At 34.9% G+C, this 18,377-nt stretch overlaps 1 protein-coding gene across 1 annotated transcript; it reads left to right on the top strand.

The window, feature by feature from the left end:
* The first annotated feature begins 287 nt into the window (after nucleotides 1-287).
* RpL19 (ribosomal protein L19) lies at nucleotides 288-17,858 on the top strand. The gene is made up of 6 exons (XM_069848082.1): nucleotides 288-383; nucleotides 2,261-2,367; nucleotides 4,329-4,492; nucleotides 14,369-14,477; nucleotides 17,474-17,555; nucleotides 17,632-17,858. Exons 1-6 carry the CDS (start codon nucleotides 379-381, stop codon nucleotides 17,762-17,764), a joined length of 600 nt encoding a protein of 199 aa, XP_069704183.1. The 5' UTR covers nucleotides 288-378; the 3' UTR covers nucleotides 17,765-17,858.
* Nucleotides 17,859-18,377: the final 519 nt, after the last annotated feature.

The raw sequence follows: 18,377 nt of genomic DNA, 5'->3' as shown, positions 1-18,377 counted from the left end.
AATTGTCCACCATTTTGCAGACAATTGACCTACTTACGTTTTTTCGACCCTCATTTTGCTGCAGCAAAGGCACGATGCGCTTTAAAAAAAAAACGCACGGATCCTCAATGAATGATCACAAACATTCTAATTTCTATTCTCTTTGCTTCCGTCTGAGTTGATGGTACATTTCAAAGTTTTCCTTGTAATATTAATTTAAAATTTGTTTAATAAATATTAACTGTATTAAAATAATAATTTTTGTTAATTGATATGACTATATTTATATTTTTCTGTATTTCAGGTACGAAGTAAATTATTGCGAAGTATTTATTTTGAACAAAATAGTGGTTTCGCCATATTGTGATCTCTACCACGTAAGGATAGAACGGTGGGAGGATGAGGTAAAGTGATAAGTTAATATTTTTAAGTTTGTGCTATTATTTCCTTTATTGATTTATTATACATAAACATAAAGACAGTTTAGTGTCTCTACTAGTTAGTTTAAAAAACAATTTTTCATTCTCTGTTTTTGTAGAACTTGTAAGAGTTCGATTTTATACAGGACAATTACACCACATGGCAAAATAACCTATCTCTTTCGATCGGCAACGAAAGTATGTTGTCAAGGCGTGTATTTTATGTTGATTAAGCGACTTTCCGATTAAGCAGCTTTAACTTGTATTTAATTTTTAAGATGTAACGGTTTGATAAGAAAAGTATTTCAACAGTTTTGATTTTTTTGCTGAAGAAAAAGTTTGCATAGTTGCCGTGTTCTTTAATTTGAAGAGTAATATAGGACAAGGGATCAAGTTACCCAAATATCCTTTTTTTGTACTGGAAAGAATGTGGGTACTGAAACTAGGCCTATTATGACGGTGCTGAATGGGATAAATTTCACACCACGGATTCCTCGTTTTCCCTCTTCAGAATTCCAACCTTGTGCACACAAAATAAATTATTGCACTGAAAAGTGCCTTTTTGTAAGCATGATGATGTGCATTCGACAAACGCAGACAAGCACTCAGAACCTTACATGCAACAAATATCTCTCTGTAAGTAAGCATTTTATAATGTGCATATCAGCCTTAGTGGTGCCCACCGTATCATAGGCTAATTTGACATATTGTGTATGCAAAAGTACCATAATTTTACGTCTGCCAGTTATGCTGTATTTTCAGAAAATATGTTGGTTCTTTTAACTGTGTAATATTTATGAGTGAGATATTTGGTGCCATATTATTGTGTCATATATCGCAACATTGCTGCTTTATTTCAAATGAAGTGGTGTTCATAATTTATAATTTGTCAATTAGCAAAGCAGAAAGACTATAAAGATTGCTCTGCCCTTTGTTGCCAAAAATGTCTCCGTTAAACTTTTTTCATCATAAGGCTCGTAATTGTTTCTTCGTTAGTCCAGTACAGTTATATTTCGTCTGATCTTTGTTCTCTTTAATTATTAAAGCAAGCTCTATATATGCTTTTGTTTAGTGACTGTTCACACTATTTGTAACCAAAAGCAAAAACAAAGCAATCATGTTAGAAGAAGATATGTGTGTAAGAGCAGCTGTATCAACTCATGCACGATTTTGATGAGTTTAATTTTTATGTGTTATGAATTGTGTTTATCAAATTTTCTTCCTTAGCCAGTACATATTTTGGATTAATTTGATAACACGGTTACCTTCCTTTCCCTCTTCCTCCAAAATTCCAACTTCGTGCACACAAAATACATTATTGGCACTTTTCTTTTCGTAAGCATGAAGATGTGAATTCGACAAACACAGATTAATCTTTCTCTTTACTATTATAAGATAAAATTGTTGTTAGTGAGGTAACGGTATATTGAAGCTTCCCCCCTGTCACTGATCTTTGATGATGCCCGTAATATTAATCGACGTTTTCAACCGAATTTTCTATTTTTCAAAGAAAGAGGCAAAGCATAAAGTTTCGTAACGCAAAAAAATCTATATCGAAACTGCTACTAAAATTACACTCTGATCCCGAAAAAGTTGATTTGAACATTCCATCAGTCTGGTGCTGTTTTTCACACATCACAGTATGTGAGTTGCACAGTATTGTGTACTCCAGCACAATATATTCCTTACTACTTCTCCAGCCTCATCACTCATGCCTGTTTCATATGGGAATTTATTTATGTTCGTGATCTGGCTGGTGCTGTGATACTCCTGCTTTTTTGAGAATTGAGATAAATTTGCTTCATTTCCTACTGTGAAATGATTTAGAGATATTTTAAGTTGTATGTATTCCCTTGTTACAGTTCCCTGAAGCTCCAGAAGAGGCTTGCAGCCTCTGTTATGCGATGTGGAAAGAAGAAAGTATGGCTTGATCCAAATGAAATCAACGAGATCGCAAATACCAATTCAAGTAAGTTGGTATAGGTACATCTAATTTTCATGACATCTATTTTTCAAGCCTTTCGATTTGCATCTTATAACAATTGTAGAAAAATTGTAATGTCTTTGTTGTCGAGTGATAAAGAAGTGAGTATGAGCTGTTTTTCTTCTTGCTTTCCAAATAATCCAAACATTTCGTGGTGTAGCCTTTTTTTTTTTCACTTTATTGATTTTTGACGGAAATACTTTCTGTATTCCTCATATCAGAAACATTTTGTTGAGATATCTGTTTAAATGTACAATATATGATGCTGTGGGTTTGTTATTCACAGTTTATGAGATGATTTTTTAGGATATTATACAAAAGAAATTTCAGGACTCTTCTTTGAATGGTGAATACAGACACCTTTTTCTTACGTACATTCTACGTACATACGTAGACCCAGACTTAAGTAGTAGAATCTCTGAAATACATTATTATTATTATTATTATTATTATTATTATTATTATTATTATTATTATTATTATTATTATTTGCAGTAGTATATTGTAAAGGCAGCATTATACAAGATACTCAGGAAGAATGATGTATGTTTTGGCATATTGTACTATTGGTCATCCTGAGTGGAAAAGTTCACATAAACTTATTTCTTACTGTTGATGGATGAACAGATGTAGCTCTTTGAAACAGGCAATGCAGCTTGCTTACAGCTCTGATGTACGTGACCAGCATGCAGTCATTAAGGCTGGTGTGATCAAGCAGCAGTTATAATCTGACGCAGTTTGTATTAGAAGTGTTCATAACATTGCACATCTTTACACATGCAGAGTATCCTCCTAAGTATACTCTGAAGAAGACATGACAAGCATGTGGGCCTTTGAAGCAGGTGTGATGAAGAAACAATTATGTTATAACCTGAAGCAACTTGGGATTAGAAGTGTTCATAACGTTGCACATCTTTACACATGCAGAGTATATTAATGTGGTGATTGCTTACGGTTTTTGTGATGCTGCTTGTAGAAAATACTGTCGACAGTTTCCAAATTGGAGGTCACCAGATTCAAGAGTGTTTACTAGTGTCTATAACAACTGCATGAGACTTGTCATGTTGCATTTGAACGTGTACATAACAAACTGTGGATGAAGTAAAACACATTCTTCAGCCGGTAATTTTAAAGATACGATGGAAAGGTATGATGTCATATCACTTAAATAATCCCCTCAACTAACCCACCCACTAACCTTGTCATATACCTCAGCTTAATGTCCCTTAGCTATCCTCTCATTTAATCCGTCTAACCAATAAAGAAAGTAGGTGACAATGTTAGTGGGTTAGTTGAGGGAATTATTTAAGTGATATGACATCATACCTTTCCATCGTATCTTTAAAATTACCCTTCAGCCAGTTGAACATAATACTGCTACAGAGACACGGAGTATTTCAACATTTATATGTTCCACATGCAAAATACATAAGCAAGGCATATATCCATTTCACATACAGCAAATGTAACATCTTTAACCAGAAAATGAAGCTAGTCAATTTAAATGTTGTAAGCGGATAATGCCAAATAATTCCAAATGCTGCTGCTACAACCCTATGAACCTTGTTTACACGTCACTACTTTTAAGTTGTGTGCAGCATGAAAAAGTATTGCTAGAGGAGATTTGCAAATGACGAAGACGTAAAGTCAGCAGTGCATCAATGGCTATGTGCACAATCAAAGACTTTTTATTCTGATGGCATTAAGAAGTTGGTAGGATGCTGAGAGAAATGTATTGAAAAACTGGATGATTATGTGGGAAAATAATGTATTTTGTTTGTGTATGCTGCAAAGAAATAAAATAATATGACACAATTGCAGAAATTTTTTGAAAAGCTCTCGTATTTTGCTCTTATACAATGAACAAATTGTGTTTTTGTTTTCAAAACTCCCAGAGGTAATATTTCTTAGTACCTATTTATAACTATAATTATGTTACATTTTAGGACAAAATATTCGAAAGCTGATAAAAGATGGCCTCATCATCAAAAAGCCAGTTGCAGTGCACTCGAGAGCTCGTGTTCGCAAAAACACTGAGGCCAGAAGGAAAGGGCGTCACTGTGGTTTTGGAAAGAGAAAGGGTACGGCAAATGCCCGTATGCCTCAGAAGGTAATAAATATATTACATTGATATGAGTTTTAGAACTTCATTCTGTTTTATGAGGGAAAAATTCCTTCTCTTAATTAAGTTTTCTGAACACATGTGATTTCAATTTTTCCCTAGTATGTAAGAATTTTTTTTTTTTTAGAATAATGATAACATTGTTGCAAATTTTTGTGTTATACGTATTGAATTGTGTCTTTGAAATACCTTGTGTTAACTTGCCAAAGAGAAAGAGTTCTCTACAATTTAATCTACAGTCTATACAAAACTAGAAAGGTATTGACAGTTTTCTCTCACACGCGGAAAGGGAGCGACGTGCGGTAGTGCAGTGCAGCTCTTTGTGCCGTCTGTCTGCCATGTCGGAACTAAGCAGCTGACACGAAATCATAAACGCATAAATTTGTATCATATGGCAGTCTTTGACGAGACTAATATAATAATAATATTGAAATCTGAATTCTTTAAGACAGTGTGCAGAAAAGAAACACTGTCTGGAAAAGATTCGTATCTTGAAGTGAAGTTCTCAGCGTTTTTTAACGTAGGTTGCTCCACCCATTGGTAATATAAATATACATGCCGCTGGATTGCATCCTCCTGAAAGGCATCTACATTTGTCACCTGCTTTTTCACTTTTCTTTTCTCTCCCGCGGTTTTAAGTTGGGAAGGTCCATCCTCTTGCTCATTCAATTTAAATTTTTCCTTTCCTATTTTAACAATGATGTTCTTTCCTATTTTGAGAGCCTCTGCAATACTATTTACCACCTGTTGTACAGGAATAAGAGGCCTGCCATTGTATCTTGTTTCTCGAAATAGTCCTGCACATTACAAGCCATTCCTTTCGCCTGACTTGTAACAGGAGCACCTTATCTGTTACTTCTAGACCTCTTGCTGTCCCTTGTAGTATTCCTTTTTCTCCCTCTGAGCCCGTGGTTCGTTTTGTGCTGCTAATTGCAGAAGTGATGCCTTGCGGCATTGTATAAGTGAAACACACGGACACTATAAATCACATTACAAATACACTCACAACGAAATTAAATTTAAAACTAAACTCAAACTAATTCTCCCTTCATCAACAACAAATTATGTATGAAAATAATAGCCACGACAGAACACCAATACTTGCTGTAACACAGTAACGAAGATTTAGGGGTGTATTTTGCGGACTACCGGGGCTACCGGTGGTAGCCCAAGGAAATTACAAAAGAAAAAGTTTATAATATAACATAATGTAATAATTTTGTATTACCGTATTAGTTTTACCACAGTAATTAAAATTAAAGTAATTGTTAGATTTATATGCGCTCTCTGCTCTCGAAAGAAACAAGTTGTCAAGGCGGCATCACTGGAGAAACCGCTGCTACGAAGGGTAGCCTATGACCGTTCCGCTCACGTCGCACAACTCCCCGTCCCCCCGCTCCCTCCTGTTTCCATCGTGCATTGTAGGTGGGTGAGTTGCCGCTCTCGTGATCGGTTTCTTGGAAGGCGCGAAGCAACAATATGCTTAGTACGCTAGCTCATTAATGTGATTGTGTTCTTGCAGTGCAGTATTTTAAATTTGTGATTTGTTCGAGTGTCTAAGAGTTATATTAATTGTGAATTATTAAGTTTTTAATTTCCCAATTAAGTGATATTGTGAAAAAATGGCAGAACAAGTTTCTGGAGAGGTTTGTGTTGAAAATGACTGTGTAATAGAAGGTTTATTAAAAATGCCTTTTAACCGTCGTACATACAACGAGAAAGTTGAAATTGTGAAAATGGAAAGACCAACTCCTGAGTTAAATTTGTCCATGGACGTAAAAGAAAAACAGCGTGAGTACACACGCCATTTCACTTCAACATCATATGGTAAGTGGAATTGGTTGTGTGGTAGTTCTAAACTGTCTAAACTATTTTGCTGGCCATGTTTGTTATTTAGCTGCGAAACTAATGTGTGGTCAAAAGAGGGGTTTTCTAATATGAACTCCCTTCGAACGGCAGTCCTAAAACACGACAAATCAAAAGCTCATATTTATAGTAGCATGAACTTTGCAAACTTTGGGAAGATAAGAATTGATTTACAGCTAGATAAGCAAAAAGTTCTACACATCAACCAACACAATGCTCTTGTGAAAAAAAATCGGGAGATTTTACTGCGTCTTATTAACGCAGTCTGCTTTCTAGGAAAACAAGAATTGGCTTTTCGGGGTCATTATGAGAGTGTGGAATCAGACAATAGAGGAAATTATATTGAATATTTAAGTTCCTTAAGTGAATTTGACCATTTACTGGCCAATCATCTTGAGAGTTCAACAGTATTCCGTGGTACTTCTCCCGCAATTCATAATGACTTAATATTTGCTATAAGTGGGGTTATGATAAAGAACATAAAATCTGAAATAGAAGAAGCACCTTTTGTGGTCATTGTTGTTGATGAAACAAGTGACTGCTCTAATCAGAGTCAATTGTCCACTGTTTTAAGATACGTCGACAGTACTGCCAATGTTCAAGAACAGTTTATAGGATTCACAAATGTCAGTTCGGGCAAAACTGCTGCTGCTTTGTTTCAGCATGTGGAAGGTGTTATAGCAGAATACAATGTCGGCAATAAGTTAATTGCACAGACATACGATGGTGCTTCAGTTATGGCGGGAAAAAGTTCAAGAAAAGTATCCTCAAGCACTATTTGTCCATTGTTACAGCCATGTTCTCAATTTAGTTTTGCAACAAACTACTTTATCCATTCCAGAATGCCGCATTTTTTTCAAAACACTGTCGGGTTTAGCTGCATTTTTCTCATCATCTCCTAAAAGATCAGAAAAACTCAAGGAATTTATGAAAAAGAAACTCCCAAAAGTAGCACCAACTAGATGGAATTTTACATCTCGGCTTGTAAATACAGTAAAGTAATACAGAGAACAACTGACTGCTTTCTTTGAAAATATCATTTGTAATGACTCTGAAGAAAACTGGGATGATGATGTAATTGAGCAGGCTCAAGGATATTTGTATTTTTTCACACAGTTTCAGAATATATTTCTTCTTGAAGTCTATGCTAGAGTGTTTGCACATACAGATGTGCTCTACAATATTCTTCAGACAAAATGTCTAGACATAGCATACTGCTTGCAAGACGTATCAAAGTTAAAACATACTATATCCGAATTCAGATGTAGTGGGTTTCCGTCCATATGGAGTAATATGGAAACTGAAAATTCTTCAGACAATACAATGGAACCACCATTAAAGCGAAGAAAAGGAGATGATGAATTGAAATACAGGCAGCTGTACTACAGCATACTAGATCGTATGCACATGGAAATTACTGACAGATTTTCTGATTATGGAAAGCTTCAGTTCACACATCTTCTAGATTCTCAAAAATTTTCTGCTTATAGAGAAAACTTCCCGAATGAGGCACTAAACAAATTATTTCAGTCCTATAACAGTCACTTTGATCAAGTACGTTTGAAAAATGAATTAAGTGTAATATATTCAGCAGAAGTCTTTGATTTTTCGAACAAACCTATCCATGAAATATTATCTGCCATATATGATAACCAGCTGAACCAAGTTATTCCTGAAGTCCTTAAATTGGCAACATTAATTGTGACAATACCAGCTACGTCAGCATCGGTAGAAAGAACATTTTCTGCGTTGAAGAGAATAAAATCCTACTGTAGATCAACTCATACACAAGAACGTTTATCCGGCTTGGCACTGATGTCAATTGAAAAGTCATTTCTACAGAAACTTCGCAAGCGGCCCAACTGTAATTTCAATGACGAAGTCATCAAAGTATTTTCGTCCCAATCAAGACGTCTGGAATTCACATATAAATAGGTAAGGAATTTTATTATAGGGTTTTTAAAATATATTTTGTGTAATAATAGGGTCAGTGGTAGCCCAGACCCTTAAACCAGTATACGCCACTGTGAAGATTCAACACTTTCGAACAAAGCACGTGCTCGCTGCAAAACAGTCTGCAACGTCCGCCTGTTGTCATGGTCTCTGATTGGCTAGTTTGAGCAGTTACCATGATGATGCGTAGAAGCCTCTGAACTGTCAATACCTTTCTAGTTTTGTATAGACTTTAATACATCTCAATTCTGATTAGTGTAATATGTTGCTAGTCAGCAATGTATGCAAGGAAGATAAAAAGGAACTGGCCACCCTACCCATTATCTCCTGGCTTAGTTGCCTGGAGTGATGCTTTATTAATTTCACTTACGAGGTTCAAACCTGTCTTCGGATAGTTGACTGAACAACAATAATTCAACAAACAGACACTCTGTTTCATAGGTGTGAAATGAAGGATGTATTGCAATATAAACTGTATTGGAAATCTTGCTCTGTTTTTAAGTTGGTACCAGGGGAATGGTAGAATCTTATTCTGCTGCTCTTTACTTTGCATCAAGAATGTTTTTGGAGAATTAGTATATCCTATGTAGAAAATTCACTTACGAACCCATTCTACAAACAATTATTTTGAAATGTTCTATCTCTTCACGTTTCCTGTAATTTTTAGCTTCAGTCAAGAAATTTGCCATATATACTCAGATTTTTCAAGTCTCTCATAGATAGAAAACTATCTCACATAAGGCCATTCTTATATTAGTGGTCCATAAAAAAATACCAGCTTTTATTTTGCTTCATTTCAGTAAATAAATTTGAATTGCACATATTGAAGTACATTACTAGCATGAGGTTAGCTTGCCACGATTTGCTTTCAAGTTCAATATGACTTTTAACTTTTTCTGTAGGAATTGGGGAGGACGAAGTACTGAGGGAAGTGAACTATCATTATGAAGTAGGTTGATTTGAGATTTCTTTAAAATATGAGGGTCATTTATATGTTACTGAGGTTCACGCCACACCAAATGCATTGATTTTCTTTCGCCTTTTATTCATTAATATTAACACAAATCACACAATGATTTCATGAGTTTGCTCGGTCATCAATTTCAAATCCAAAATAAGCTAGATGAGCTTTCTTGTAATATGTATTAATCCTAGTGTTTCTTCTTTGTTTTGGTAAGATATAACTGCTACATATATAACAGGATGTATTTGATTTGTTAATATACCCATTCTATGACATTATTGAAGAAACTAAACCATCATTCTTACAAACCACAATCATGTATGAATCCTCTCACATCAATGAAATCTAAGCACTCCTTCAGGATGAAAACTGGCATGATAATATGACTGGTTACCTGAAAATAAAATTCACTGCCCCTCAAAGAAGTGTATATCTGGAGTGAAGTATTTCATTTGCTACCTATAATTGGAATTCTTGCAGGCTGTTATGTATTGAAGATCAGAAGGGACTGCTTCCAGTGTATAATTTTCCATTTTTTAATAGTTCTTTACACGTAAAATGAAATAAATAGATACAGTATAATAAACATGACGAAAGCATAAATAAAGGAAAGAGTGCTTGTTTAATTTATACTGCCATTACTTTAGAAGGGAATAAGTATAGTAATGCCATAGGCCTGCAGGAAAATGTATAAATGTACTTATGGTTTTTAAGAAATCCCACAAGTTCATTGCCACCCTCACATAACCTGGCATCAGTCCCATCCTATGCAAGATGAATCCATTCTCTATCATAATATCCCACCTCCCTCAAATCCATTTTAATATTATCTTCCCATCTACGGCTCAGCCTCCCTAAAGGTCTTTTTCTCCTCCAGCCTCCCAACTAACACTCTATATGCATTTCTGGATTTGCCCGTACATGCTACATGCCCTGCCCATCTCAAAGTCTGGATTTAATGTTTCTAATTATGTCGGGAAGAATACAATGCATGCAGTTCTTCATTGTGTAACATTCTCCATTCTCATTTAACTTCATCCCTTTTAGCCCGAAATATTTTCCAAGGAACCTTATTCTCAAACACCCTTAATCTCTGTTCCTCTCCCAAAGTGAGATTCCAAGTTTCACAACCATACAGAACATCCGGTAATATAACTGTTTTATAAATTCTAACTTTCAGCTTTTTCGAGAGCAGAGTGGATGATAAAAGCTTCTCAACCAAATAATAACACGCATTTCCCATATTTATTTTGCGTTTAGCTTCCTCCCGAGTATCATTTATATTTGATACTTTTGCTCCAAGATACAGTATTTGAATTTTTCCACCTCTTTGAAGGATAAATTTCCAGTTTTTATATTTCCATTTCGTACAACATTCTGTTCACGAGACATAATCAAATACTTTGTCTTTTTGGGATTTACTTCCAAACCTGTTGCTTTGCTTGTTTGATGTAAAATTTCTGTGTTTTCCTTAATCGTTTGTGGATTTTCTCCTAACATATTCACGCCATTTGCATAGACAAGAAGCTGGTGTAACATGTATTTTTTATATATTTGGAAATGTCTCATTTACTCTAAACCATTAATAAAAATGGCTTTACTTAACTATAATATACTTTAATAATATAATCTCATAATGAGCGTATCAGTAATTTTCTAGTATAATTGGACATCTTGTTAAAAAATTGGCCCTGATTTGGAAAAAATAAATTTCATTTCTGTGATCCTTTATGGTAGGAATTCAGAAAATACAAATAGTTTATCCAAAGCAAAATGGTTGCTCACCATTGTTATTAAGCAATACATAATTCCATTTTATAAGAGCTATTTGCTGTGCACATGTCATGTTAGATTTTCATACTCTTCAATAAGGTGCGAGGTTTTTGTGCTTTTGCAGTGTCTTTTAGATGTGAAAACATTCAACATTTCGGAGGTATGGATCTGTGAAACCTCGATCCATTGTTTGTTGGGGGAATGGGTAACAAAAACGATAAGTATGGAAAATGATTATATTGCGAAACCTTTATAAATTGCCGTATTTATGTGCACAATAGATGACACAGCATTATGGACTCATCACACTGTCTCTTATAAAATTTAAGTGAGAAATACCCACGTATTTGATGCATTTAATTTTTAATTACATTATTGTAATGGGCAGGCCTTGCAATGTTTTATTCTTGTTTGCACTTTATGTTATGCCAAGAAATGGATTCGGAACACCTCAAAATCTGTGCTTCAGTTGGCTGACCATGGCAATAACTTCGAAAAATATTGAGTGCAAGAGGTCAAATAACTTTATTGTCAAACGTCTGGCATTAGAAAACAACAACTTTAAGTTACGCTGTACGCCATCTCATTATTTTGTTAAGTCACAGAGCCACAAGTCAGGGAACAAAATTTGAACCACTGGCATAACTTAGTCAGCTAAGGTACTTGCTTGCCGATTCAGTGTTGCACTTGGACATGGATTCGATTCCTGCTTGGGCTTTTTACTTGGTTTGTTTTTTTTTCCCCTGAGGTTTTCCCCAACCATAAGGCGAATGTCAGGTAATCTAAGGCAAATCCTCGGCCTCATCTCACCAAATACCAGCTCACTATTACCAATCCCATTGATGCTAATTGACCTAGTAGTTGATACAGTGTCGTTAAATAACCAACTAAAAAAAATTAAGGAGAGATGGAATGAACTAATGAAATGCTGGAAATATATTATTCAGTGAGCATGTTGCATTACAGAAGAACCAAGGAATTTAGTACTAGTAGTACAAGTTTTTTTGCTGGACATGACTGCCCAGTGAAACATCCAACATAACATAGTAGCTTTTGTTTTTCTCTTTTTTTTTTTTTTTTTTTTTTTTTTTTTTTTTTTTTTTTTAACTGTTGTATACGAAAATAATCTTAACTATGCAGATCAATTATCATCTGGCTTCATTTCTAAATATTGCAAACGTTCACCTGAGCATTGGGCAGCAATAATAATTAAAACTGCAGTTAATGAATTAGAACAGAAACTCATTGTGGTCTTGAAATAAATATTAACATGGCAATTCACGTGGGAGTTATTTCCCACTATAAACTTTTTTTTCCTCTCTGTCCCCAATGGTGGTACTTGACTTCGCGTCATTTACCTCAGTGTGCCTGCTCCTCTAGGAGGAACCTGCAAGATTTTCGGTCATGTATCATTTCACTAATGGACTTTAGGAATCTGTTTTTCAACCAATCAGAGCCATCTATCACTGCAATAATGTCGATATTATATTGTCACTTTATTTTGTTGATGAATCCTAGTTGTTTTCTGCTTGGTATGGTATGTAAGTAATTAGAAGGCAGTGGAAATTATAGCATGTCTGTACAATTCAATGAAGAATGTTAGAATCTATTTATTGTTAAACTATAAATTAATCAACAATTTTCTCGGCATCAGGTACACCCATTAAATTTACTTCTACGGTATGTCACTGCCATAAATTTTTTGTAATTTAATTAAATTTCATGTTTTTAAATTCGATTATATTAAATAAAAATGAATATTTCCATTATTCCGCTGTTTCATTCATGTATAGTTAAGAGTAGTTATCACCAGGTAGTTGTATTTTTAAATATTGTATGGCAGCGTTTGTCAAACTTCTTTGAAGTGGGGACCACTTTTTTAAGTCAGAACAGTTCCCCAGACCACCTTACTCTTGTTTCTTTCGAAAGCAAATTTATCATTTTTGTAGCATATTTTAACACCATTACACTTAATATTTTAAAATAGAATTAATTAAATGAAATTAATTTTATATTAGTATTAACTAATTAAGCTAATGTTAACAGAAGAAAATTCATTTTTGTTTCTTTAATAATTCAAGGCTAGTAGAGTTTGGATAATCTTTAACTTATTAACTAAAAAAAATAAATGTTGGTACTCACATTAATGAGATGGATGAGTGTGCCGAGTTTTGCACAGTTCTATATTTGGATGTATGCTGGTAAGCTTGAGTCTGAGATCGTCACATGCATCGAGTCAATTTCGGTACTTTGTTTTTAATAGAGTTAGTGATGAAAACCCTTTCTCACACAGTGACGCAGAAACAATCTGAATTATAATTTCTAAAGCACCATTGTGAAGTCCACTGTATTCTGTTTTCAATTGTCATGTGGTCCAGAAATTAACCATACCTTCCACTTGGAATTTCATTTTAAGTCTGGTTTCATTTGAGAGTTCAATTAACTGTTCTCTTTCACTCAATGAAAGTGTGTTATTTTCAATAACGCAATGAAAGTGATCACGAACCCATGAAAATTCGTCATACTTACTTGGAAAATAAGTTTTAAATTGTGACCTCAGAATTGTATTATTGGTGTACGACGTACAGTACGTGACCATTTCAATTTGCAGACTGGGTGTCGGCAAAAATTTAAGAAAGTCATAAATACATGAAAAGGTTCGGTCCTCTGTTATGAATTCGGGTGGTCCCTGGCTGGGTTACAGGTGCGGCTCCAGATGTGCAAGGAAAAGATGGCGAGAAACACCATGTTCATAGTGCTTTAAATCTCCCTTTTGTTGTTGAGAGTAGAGTGTGAAGTCAGTAGACGGATAAATTTCATAAAATGTTAGTACTGGGAGAAAAGTGAAAGGTGATTGCCATGTGTCATTTCCAAACTCTGAGATTTTCAGCTATAGAGTGATACGCAATTCGTTTGAATTTTATTTTTTCTTCTGCCTTTTTTGAAGGACCACAAGGGCAGACTCGACCAAAGGTGGTCCGCGGACCATAGTTTGAGAAATGCTGTTGTATGGAATTTGATTCTTTTTTTGAATGCAGTAGGCCATGGCACCAAAGAAAATATGATACATTGCAGACAAATAAAATACCTCATCCAATAATATGCATTATTATCTTACTTTTATCGATTACTTATGTATTTGTCATATACAATAGTCTTATTAAATATCATGCAAGAATTTTATTTCCTTTGAATAAATGAGCACAATGTGCTCGAAAATTTATCGACAAACTGAAAACTCTTGTGATATTACCATTGACAATCTCATATGTTACAGATGTCATTGTAATACTTTGTTTAATTGGTAGGTATTGTGGATTAATCGTATGAGGGTACTTAGACGACTTCTTAAGAAGTACAGAGAAGCTAAGAAGATTGACCGCCATCTGTACCACCAGCTGTACATGAAGGCAAAGGGTAAGTCTGTATCTGGTACATTATGGATCAAGATTGCAAATTGGTGTACAATAAGATACATATTTTATTTAATGGAGAAATTTAAGCAACTCATAACTGGGCAGTCATATTATTAGCCAATTACATTAAATTTAATCTTAGAAGTCTTTGATGTGTTACAGACCAAATCATAAAGAACTGGTAGACATTTCACAGGATTGAAGTGTATTCGAAATTAGGGTGTTAAAAAAAAGTATCCAATATTTTAGGAGGTGATAGTATGCATCAAAACAAGAAAAAAATGTCTAATAAACATGGGTCCTACAACACATTCTGAGATCTGAACACTTATTCATAGGAGGTGCTCAATGTGACGTCCGTTCATGGCAATGCATTTTTCTGCCCTACAATACAGCAGACTACCAGATAATCATACCTTAGTTGACACCCCTGGCATGGAATATTGAAAAGAAAAGGTTGGTTGCGGATATGAGTGGGGTTCAGCAGAGCTGGTGTTGTGAATTTTCGTAATCAGCATGTGTGGGCTGATGAAAATTCCCATGCACTTGAAGAAACAAGGCATCAGCACCAATTCTCAATAAACGTATGGGCAGACGTTCTTGGCGATAGATTAAGGGCCATATATGCTACCACAGAGATTAATTGGGGCTCGTTATCAGGATTTTCTAATTAACATATTGCCTACCTTGCTGGAGTATGTGCCATTTCAGCAGACTACAGATGTGGTTCATGCATGATGGCACACCAGCACATTTTTTCCGCAATGAGCATGAACACCTGACGCTGACATTTCAGGACCGTTGGATTGATTGGGGAGGCCCCCCACCTTGGCCTGCTCGTTCCTCAAATCTAAATCCCCTAGACTTTTGGTTATCAAGAACAACCAGGTCAGTTTCAAAGAGTGCGTGATTCTTTACGCTGAAGGGCAGAGGAATGCATTTTTTGTGCTAATCTTTCTCACAACCATTATGTTCATACATGTTTGTCTTATGTATTGTTAAAGAGACATGTTATATGTGCCACATTCAATTTTCCTAGACGTAACAAATATGCTTTGAACAGAAGATTTATGCAAAGTTGTGGTGAGCTTTAAATATGCTGAATCATGTTATTTCCCAAATTTACACCCTTTGCTTTCTTAATATATTTAATAAATTGCAAACATTACCCCATTCTCCCATATAAGTCTGAATAATAGAAATGACAGGTATAGTTGGAGGGATATTGCTGCTTCTCTGTGATGTTATGCCAGAATGTTAAGATTGTCATTCTAGATCCATATTTCATGTTATTCACAGAATGTTGATCTTCGTAGGAAGTAAAGTTTTTAAAGATCTTTCAGAAATGTCGTTCAAATTAGGCCTTTCTGTTTTATTATTATTATCATCATCATCATCATCATCATCAATAATTTCACAAAGGAGTTGTTGGAAAGTAAAATAGTATATTATATTGTTGTACTTAAACTCTTAAGTTAAAGTTAAAAATTATTTATTTCACTCAACATTAACTAAATAGGAAGTGTAGAGAACTGAATTTGTCTTTTTTAAATTTGATTGAAACGTATTGAGTTACCTTAGTCTGAATACTTATTTAGTGGTTAGTACATAGTGCCTTAGTTCCGAAATATGTATTTTTAGTGTCACATTATTTGTGAAATGGTCCATGTGTAACACAGCAGGCAGTCAGTAGCGAAATGGCTCACTGATACTGGCCAAGCTATTTCTATTTACAATCGGAAGTTTCAGGATACTGGCGAAACTGTATGCTAGTGTTAATGTAGAATTTATCCAACCATTGCCGTTATAGAAATAATGCAAAAAGCAACATTTCTTTATCTTACTTATACTCGCTCATAGTTCCAGATGTACTTTCACTATCTATGTTCATTTCTCGTCACTTCATTTAAAAGTCAGACAGGACTATGTAATGTTGGTGTATTATAAAAGAATTATATCTATTTCACCTATAGATCATTTGTATCAGTGAGCAAATGCCCATAATAAATTATTCTTCCTTTGAATGGTTTGCTATCAGTATTGTTGGTTGCTTGATAAGTATCTAATATAGTTAGTGCCTCGAATCTCATTGTAATACATTTTTTTAAATATGGGTTTTTGTACATATCAGAGTTTGTGTTTTGCTAATTTTATTATCAGATGTTGTTACAGTTGTATCACAAGCTAACTAGTATTAACATGCAAAGGAAAGGGTGACCAAGAGTAAATAAGTTTACATTTTGTGGAAAATTCCGTTTTGAAATTATTCTTTCTGAACTTACAGTGCATGAACCTATTGTGTAAACATTTAAAACAGCTTGTTGGCTCTCCAATAGAGCTGGCAGCACCACTACCAAACCACGTCAGCTGTTCTTTTAATAACAGTATAGAAACACTATATGAATAACTACGTATATCATGTGAATATGGGATCATAAAAATATGTTTTGTGCAACGCAAAAAAATGGACAATTGTCTTCCTGTTTAGATGCACAAATTATTTTGTGTATTGTATTTGATTGTAATGTACCATGCCGAGGCATCGTGGTCTAAGGCATCCTGCCTAGGACTCCCGTTATGGAATGCGCGCTGGTTCGAGTCCTCATGGGGAAAGAAATTTTCTCATGAAATTTCGGCCAGTGTATGGGACCGGTGCCCACCCAGCATCGTGATGCACTTGGGGAGCTACGATAGGTAGCGAAATCCAGTTGTGAAAGCTAGCTATAACGGCTGGGGGGACCATCGTGCTAACCACACGATACCTCCATTCTGGTTGGATGATCGTCCAGCTCTGCGTTGGCATATGGGCGTGAGGCCAGCAGCTGGCTGGTCGGTCTAGGCCCTTCATGGGTTGTAATGCCACAGATTATTATATTATTTGATTGTAATTGAAGAAAATAAATTAAAAATATAAATACACATTGGTAACAGTTGCAAAAAGTCTGTAATTTGTAATAAGGGTCCATTCTATCTTCATGGCATGATTTTGTGTTTCAGGTAACGTTTTCAAGAACAAGCGTGTGCTTATGGAATTCATTCACAAGAAAAAGGCAGAAAAAGCCAGGACGAAGATGTTGAAGTGAGTTATAGTTTGTTAAAGAATGTTAAAACTGTGTTTTCATGTTTATCTGCAACTTTCATTTTGTTTTTTGTAGTGATCAAGCGGAAGCAAGAAGACAGAAGGTGAAGGAAGCTAGGAAACGACGTGAGGAGAGAATAAGTCAGAAGAAACAAGAACTTCTTCAGGCATACCAACGTGAAGATGAAACAGCTGCTGCAAAAAAGTAATGTAAGGTGATTTTGCAGTTGATACATATACCTTAATCTTGAAAAATTTTGTGTACATGGAAATAAATCAATAAATTTGCTCTAAAAAGTTTTATCAATTCTTTAAATAAAATTATTCTTCCTTTCCTTATTCATGACATTCCTTTTCTGTTACCACATCTTTATGGTGAAATTTTTAGTTACTTTATCACATCAGGTGACTGATCTTTTCTCTCTTAGTATGTACCTGTATGTCAAGATTGTCTTTGAGGCCCTACTTTTTCTATCCATAATTTTTACAGTTAATTTGATACGAGCATATAAAATTTAAGGTACTGTATGTTGAATTTTGAGTTACACTAATTAGATTAGATTTATTTATTTAACCTGGTAGAGATAAGGCCGTCAGGCCTTCTCTGCCCCTCTACCAGGGGATTACAACTATAACATGAACAATAAGATTACAATTAATATTAAATTTACAATTACAATTACAATAAAAATTAAAGTACGACAAGAATACCTGATTAATGAAAGCTAGACATTTTATCATAGAAGTTAAGAAGCTAATATATGTAGCTACTTGAGATCCCAAAAATTTCACTTCACAAGGAACTGGCTACCCTACCCCATT

This window comes from Periplaneta americana, chromosome 15 (genome assembly GCF_040183065.1).
Source record: "Periplaneta americana isolate PAMFEO1 chromosome 15, P.americana_PAMFEO1_priV1, whole genome shotgun sequence".
Taxonomy (NCBI): Eukaryota; Metazoa; Arthropoda; class Insecta; order Blattodea; family Blattidae; genus Periplaneta; species Periplaneta americana.
The sequence above is the reverse complement of the archived record's forward strand: the minus strand, read 5'-3'. Positions and strand labels throughout refer to the sequence as shown.